Genomic DNA, 7,229 nt, shown 5'->3' with positions numbered 1-7,229 from the left:
TCTCTCTCTCTCTCTCTCTCTCTCTCTCTCTCTCTCTCTCTCTCTCTCTCTCTCTCTCTCTCTCTCTCTCTCTCTCTCTCTCTCATTCTCTGTCTGTCTAGCGGTGTGTGTATATTTCCAATACTCTTCTCTTTCTTTCCTTAGAAATAGAGTCAATTCTGTCTTACCCTGTTTCTTCTCCATGCGTCACACAGAGACTTCATATCCACCATTTCACCCAAACAAAACACTATACTTGATTCTCCGTGCTCTTGGCATTAAGAGAGATCTGTAGAACTTTCTGCCATTTGACAATGTCCACATTTCATCTGTATTCTAACTCCCCTTGAGTCTCCTCCACAGAAATCTCCTGGGCTGGTTATCCCAGTTTATAAACTATGCTAGCCCAGAGTGCTTTGCCTGTTTTACAACATTGTCTAGACTCTTTGGATTTCAGGGCATAAGAGATTCAAGCTAAATGTTTTTTGCTTTTCAGTTGCCCCCCAGGAAACCACCATCTGGGTCAGCCCCTCTCCCACCCTAGAGGAGGGCAGTCCTGTGAACCTGACCTGCTCAAGTGATGGTTTTCCAGCTCCCAAAATCCTGTGGAGCAGACAGCTAAATAACGGGGAACTGCAGCCTCTTTCTGAAAATACTACCCTCACCTTCATGTCTACAAAAATGGAAGATTCCGGCATTTATGTGTGTGAAGGGATTAACCAGGCTGGAGTTAGCAGAAAGTCAGTTGAACTGATTATCCAAGGTAAGCCGTGTGTGACTTTATGATATTTATGGCTAGTACATTTCCTATTGAGTTACTGATAGCGAACAGGATCCTCTTTGAAAAGAAAGCCTTTGGGGGCCAGAGAGATGGCCTAGCCAAAATGAATGCCCACTGCTCTTAAAGATGACTTTGGTTCTGTTTGCAGCCCTCACAGTGGGAAGCTCACAACTGCCCGTAACCCCACCTCCTTGCTTCCTTGGGCACTGCACCACATGCGTGTAACCCACAGAGACACATACAAATAAACATAACTTAAAAATAAAAATAAACCTCAAAAAAAGAAAGAAAGGAAAACCTTTATTTCAAGACTGCATTTATGTGCAAAATACAAATAAATTTAAAAATGAATTCATTAATTATGAAAACAGTTCCACACTGCTCCTGGATTGGACTTTCATTTCAGAGCAAATCACTTGCCCTAAAATCCTATTCATAGCAAATGAAATGCTCCCTGCAGAAACCAAGCCGGAAGCTCAGGGACACTTGGGAATCAGGGTTTTGGTGAAGAAACAAGGGTAGGAAGTTACTTAGGATTAAAACCATCGCATTGGCCTGAACAGGACCCTGAGAAGCAACTTCCAAGAAGCTGCCTAGGACTTGCTTAGAGGCCCAAGAGGGCACTATCTGTGAACTATGAGACTAAGGGTCACAGTAATTGTGTCCTCTGGCCTCTCAGCCCGCTGTTGAGATCCACTGGGCTGAACCTAGGTATCGCTCTCCCTTCTCCAAGATAAAGACCCAAGACTGAAAACACAACAGTTTCTGCTTGGCACACAGAAACCATAAGGTTTCATGGGCAAAATTAGGAAGCAATCAACTTGCCTTGCCCGCCCTCCCCCCCCCCCATGCTCTTTCTCTGGGGAGCACCGGGGGCGGGCTCTTCTGCATCCCTTGCGATTATTCTGTTAAGGTAGATGCTGGGATTTGTTGCTACTGCTGCCTCCAGGTAAAGAAAGAATCGTATTAAGGCTAAAAAAGAAACCTGAGATATGTCTTCTCTTGCTTGGAATATGATCGCGGGGAATTGGTCAAACGCCCAGCTTCTTTGCTTGTCTTCCTTACAGCTCATGCAGAAAGCATTGCAAACAGCTTAGCGATGACTGCCAACGTTCTCAGTCAGGAAGACATATCTGTACCCCTCCTCCCCCCACACTAACTGTCCATTCTCTCTTCAGTCTCTCCAAAAGACATACAGCTTACAGTCTTTCCATCTAAGAGTGTCAAAGAGGGAGACACCGTCATTATCTCCTGCACTTGTGGAAATGTGCCCGAAACGTGGATAATCCTGAAGAAGAAAGCAAAGACCGGAGACATGGTATTAAAGTCTGTGGATGGCTCATACACCATCCGCCAGGCACAGCTGCAGGATGCCGGCATATACGAGTGTGAATCTAAGACTGAAGTGGGCTCACAATTAAGAAGTTTAACACTTGATGTGAAAGGTTAGCTTTTTGTGTTTGCTTTATTTATTTATTTTAAAATTTATTCCACGTTTCCGAGGAGAGTAACAAGTTTCTACGGTTAGGTGGGGCTGGTAAAATGAGCTGGAATTCTATGGCTGACCGCTTATTTCTGAATGCTTCTTGAAATAATCAGATACAGCTGTTCTATCCTATAGCATTTAGCCAGGAAGTGGACATTAATCATCGGTGATGTGGAATTCCCATTTGTTTTTTTTTTTTTTTTTTTTTTTTTTTTTTTTTTTTTCCCAAAGTTGCCAATTCATCATTGGTCTCCAAGGTCTTGGATTTGCTAAGAGTTTAACAATATACTTTACAACTTTTCCTCTGGGGTAAAGGGAAACTAAGGAATCTGGACTGGCACAGCAGGAAAACAGTCCTGGACAGACCTTGCCCCCCACGGGAAGGAGCTCTGCTTTCAGAAAACAGAGTAACTGCAGGTTTTCTGTAGGGCTCTTTTGTGAGGATGTTAATTGGGGAGAGCGGCCTGGATTCTAAGCAGGATCTCTAGATCTCACAAGAGCTTCCTTTGAAATCCATGCCCCCATTGTCCGGCTTTAACCTGATGAAGAGGGAGGGAGGGGCAATGGCCCCCGCCAGACACTCATTGGCACGCCTTACTTTCCTCTTCTCTCTTGTGAGTGCCTGCTAATTTTATTGATGCTAGTCTTGACTAATGAGCATTAGGCCCTCTGCACACCAAAGAACTGCTGTATGCTGAAATCCAGCCTGGTAGAGTGAGCAACATTGCTAATGAGGGCCGACTCTGAAGAGGTCTGGCATTGACCATGAGAGTCAACTAATCACATGTCAGTGTAGAGAAAATCTGAATATGAGTGAGAAAACATACACATTTTACATTCATCAAAATTACAAACCTTGGCATACATGGTTTTTTTCTGTCTTCATAGCACCTCTTCAAATCAGAGCAATATTTATATATCTAGTTAGAAATGTTAAAGGAAGGGAAAAATATCATAATTAAATGTCAAACTTCTAGTTACCTACCTGTGGTAATTGTTCTGAAGACAGGTGATCCGGCCAAGGGGGTTGCCATGTATTCAAAGAGTGGGGCAGTATATTCCATCACGTTACTGGATATGAGACAGTGTGTGAAGGTGTTGCCTCCGGAGAAATGGACTGAGATCTCCATTATGCCTAGGCTGAACTACATCTTCCTCTGGCTAGCTCTACTTTAGCCAAGCCCCCAGGCATTTGCACTTCGAAGAGTTTTGTCATCCTGTGTGCTTGGCTGTTTCTCCATGAAAACTGCTTCTTCCCACATTGTCTATTCTAATTGTTTAATTATTTTCTTATGAATTTGCCACTTTTAATTTATCTTTTAAATGAACAATGAAAGCATATTAGTCACCCAGCCAGAAATTCATGTTCCCAATATGAAGATGATTTCAAATAATTGCATATGAATAAAGACCCAAAGTTGACCTTCCCCCCCCCCACTGGATAATCTAAACTAGTTCTCCTTTGTGTTCATAGCTGAATGTTTATACTTATTGTCTTGTTTGATTTTGGCTTAAATGCATCCTACTAATACACATGATCAGGAATCGTTAAAACTTTCAAAATTTATATAATTAATAGGGAAAAAATATGTTAGAATATTGCCCTAACAAGTGGATCAATTTTGAGTTTCCAACAGATGTCTGAGGGACAAACAGAAAGACAAAGATAATAATTAAATCGAAAAGAAAACAGTAATAGAAATACTTCTTCCTAGTTTGACATCAATATATTGATGAGTAACCACAATTATAAGTATCCCATTAAAATATTACCCTTCTACCAGTTCTATCAAAGGAAGCAGAGAAATGAAGTCATTATCAGGATGCTTAAGGTGAAGCATCGTTTTCATCCTTCAGTAAGTCTTTTCTACTTGAATGACTTTCTGTGTTTTGAAAGCTCTGGAAGGAATTGTAATGGTGCCCCAGATCAGATCACTAATCCCTGCCAGGACTCAAACAGTAAAATGTAACTGTGAGGCCATGCTGTAGGGTGCAAACAAACAAACAAACAAACAAAAAACAGAAGCAAGTCTTGGGAGGATGCCATGCTCTCTGGAGATGTCTTTATGAAGCTCAGATGTTGCTCAAGGTGTTGCTGTTGTCACATGTTCTCTTAAAAGATTTTAAAGTGTTTATATCTTGCCATTTTCAGTACTAAATTTATGACTATTTGGCAAAATGATAAGATTTAGAAAGAAAAAAGTTTATTAGTACTCAAATAATATTTGGGACTACCCGGAATGCCAAGGAGGGTCTGAAGTGCTGGCTAATTGTGATGCACCCATATAAACATAGCTGTCTTTATACAGTTTGCAGTCAGAGGAGGAAAACAAATTTAACAATTATCTGGTCAAATATTAAATTACAAGCCCTTAGAGGGATATGAAATTGTGGTGGTTGGATTGTGAGTATGCACTCTATGAGTAACTATGTCATTTACTTAAGTGAAATCTGCAAAGACCATCAGTAAATCAAGGGAAGTTGTCAATCCTGGGGGGAAATAATCATATAAAGATGCTTTTGCTTCGGACACACAGAACATAGCATATAAGCGCGTGCCAGCCAACCATCAACAAGAATGCTCTACCTTTTACCTTAGTGGCCATACTGAGTGTTGCATAGATTGTCTTATAGGACACGGTAGGCATTTCTTTTCATGGCTAACAGAGTCATAGGGTTATTTCTGATTCCTGATCCTATGAAACAGATCACTAAACTGTGTGAGCCCCCTTTCCATTTTACACCCAACGCAATCTTTTAAAATCCACGTTTGCAGAGTCAAAAACTGTCATCTTCGTACCCATCATGAGCATTGCAACCATGAGCTGCTTATTTGGGAATTTCAGGAAAAAAAAAGGGGGGGGGTGTTATATGAGTCTCGATGGTCCTCAGCGCAGCTTTTATCGCTTCTTCTTTGAAGAACTCGTTGTACTGTTACCATAATACACACACTGTGGTTAAATTATTTCCTTTTGTACTAGACATTAATTGCATCCATTCGGTTATTTTCCAGGAAGAGAAAATAACAAGGACTACTTTTCCCCCGAACTCCTTGCACTCTACTTTGCATCTTCTTTGGTAATACCTGCCATCGGGATGATCATTTACTTTGCAAGAAAAGCCAACATGAAAGGATCGTACAGTCTGGTGGAGGCACAGAAATCAAAAGTGTAGCTAACATCTGAAATGTTTGAGAAGAGACATTATTTATAAAACCCAGATCCTTAATACTGTTTATTACAGCCCCATCCCCCTCCACAAACCAAGCCATGCATTCAGACTTCCCAGAACCCTTCTCAGTAAAGAAGGAAAAGAAGTGGCTGCTTGATTCCTTGCCGAATGCAAGAAGCCAACCAGAAAAGTTCTGCTTGACAATTCCCCGTCATGGAAGTGAATGGAAAGGTCCCATGATGTGTATATAAATAGCATAATCTGTATATATGTAAGATAAAATTATGTCGTCGCAAGGTTGTTTAGAGTAGTAGCGCTCCATATGCAGGTCAGAGCGTGATCAGAGAGTGTTGCTCGGACTGACTGTTGTAACTTAATGTGTCTTAGGAAAGTTTAATATTAATGTTAATGTTGACTAGGCAGCTGACCAGTGTCATCTTTTTGTGTTTTATTTTTTCCAACCTAACTTTATTCCTATGAATTTTATTGACAATGATTTTATGTTTTTAAAAGAAGCCAGGGTTTTTATATTTTTATAGTCAAATGGCAAAGAGGTCACTGGATTGACTTTCAGGTACTACCCCTAATTCATGGTATAATGGTTAAGTAATTTTCTCTACATGGTACTGTACGGTACGGGGACCTGTTTCTTCATCGGGCTCTTGTGGAACGACTAACATGATTTAGATGCGACTTCATTTGACTTATCTTTTATAAATACTATAGTAAAGTGAAAGTTTCTGAACATAGAAGAGTTGTGTTTCATTTGTTGTAAATTGTCTCCTTTGGTTGTCTTGCTCTTCTGGAATTGTCTGTTATGAGAGTAAAAACTTCAAACTACTAATCTAATACAGATACTCAAAACATGGTCAGACTTCTTTTTATCAAAATTGACATGAGAATATGATAAAATAAACATTTATTCATATCATCTTAACTTAATGAATTAAGAACTGTAGTTTGTCATAGACAAGAGCCTAGCATGACCATCATCAGAGAGGCTTCATCCAGCAACTGATGGAAACAGATGCAGAGGCCCACAGCCAAACATTAGGCAGGGCTTGGGAACCTGGCAGAACAGGGAGAGGAGGATGGTAGGAGCCAGAGGGGTCAAGGGCACCACAAGAAAACCCACAGAATCAACCAACCTAGGCTCATGGGGATTCACAGAGACTAAACCAACCATCAGGGAGGCTGCAATGCATCTGACCTAGGTGGTCTGCATACAAGCGATGGGTGGGTATCGTGGCCTTTTTGTGGGACTCCTAACAGTGCCTGCTTTGGGATTCTTTTCCTCCTACTGAGTTGCCTCATCCAGACTTAATATGAAGGAAGATGTCAAGTCTTACTGCAACATGATATGTTTGGTTGACAAACCTTCTGAGACACGTTTTTTTGTTGTTGTTTTTTGTTTTTTGTTGTTTTTTTTTTTTTCTGAAGGGAAACAGGAGGAGGATTGCATTGGAGGAGAGAAGAGATGGAAAGGAAGGACTGGGAGGGGAGGGAGGAAGGGAAACTCTGGTCAGGATGTAATACACGAGAAAAGAATGAATAAAAATATTTAAAAAGATCTGTAGCTTAGGATTCTTGGAATCTGTAACAATTAAGTTAAAAAATAATGACACACCCACTATAAAATATATACAATAAATTGGCAAAGAATGGACACTTAGGCACATACTACAAAGTCTGAAAGACAAAACAGTTACTTTTCAGTTCATCTTGTATGCCTAACACAGGTAGCTACTGTCTTCCCACTGAGCCAGGAGGTCCTGAATGTGGCTTGGTTATTTCCTCTCTCCGGAGGCTTTG

The 7,229-nt window shown here is 40.8% G+C and overlaps 1 protein-coding gene across 1 annotated transcript in view; it reads left to right on the top strand.

Annotated features, from left to right (window-relative positions):
• Vcam1 (vascular cell adhesion molecule 1) overlaps positions 1-6,354 on the top strand; it is a 19,623-nt gene extending 13,269 nt beyond the window's left edge. The window contains exons 7-9 of the mRNA XM_021195736.1: positions 476-742; positions 1,939-2,205; positions 5,260-6,354. Coding sequence (XP_021051395.1) covers positions 476-742; positions 1,939-2,205; positions 5,260-5,420 — 695 coding nt within the window. The 3' untranslated portion in view covers positions 5,421-6,354. The remainder of the gene's footprint in view (positions 1-475; positions 743-1,938; positions 2,206-5,259) is intronic.
• The last annotated feature ends 875 nt before the right edge of the window (positions 6,355-7,229 follow it).

This window comes from Mus pahari, chromosome 4, assembly GCF_900095145.1.
Source record: "Mus pahari chromosome 4, PAHARI_EIJ_v1.1, whole genome shotgun sequence".
Lineage (NCBI taxonomy): Eukaryota > Metazoa > Chordata > Mammalia > Rodentia > Muridae > Mus > Mus pahari.
Note: the sequence above shows the minus strand (reverse complement) of the source record. Positions and strands in the feature narration are given on the sequence as shown.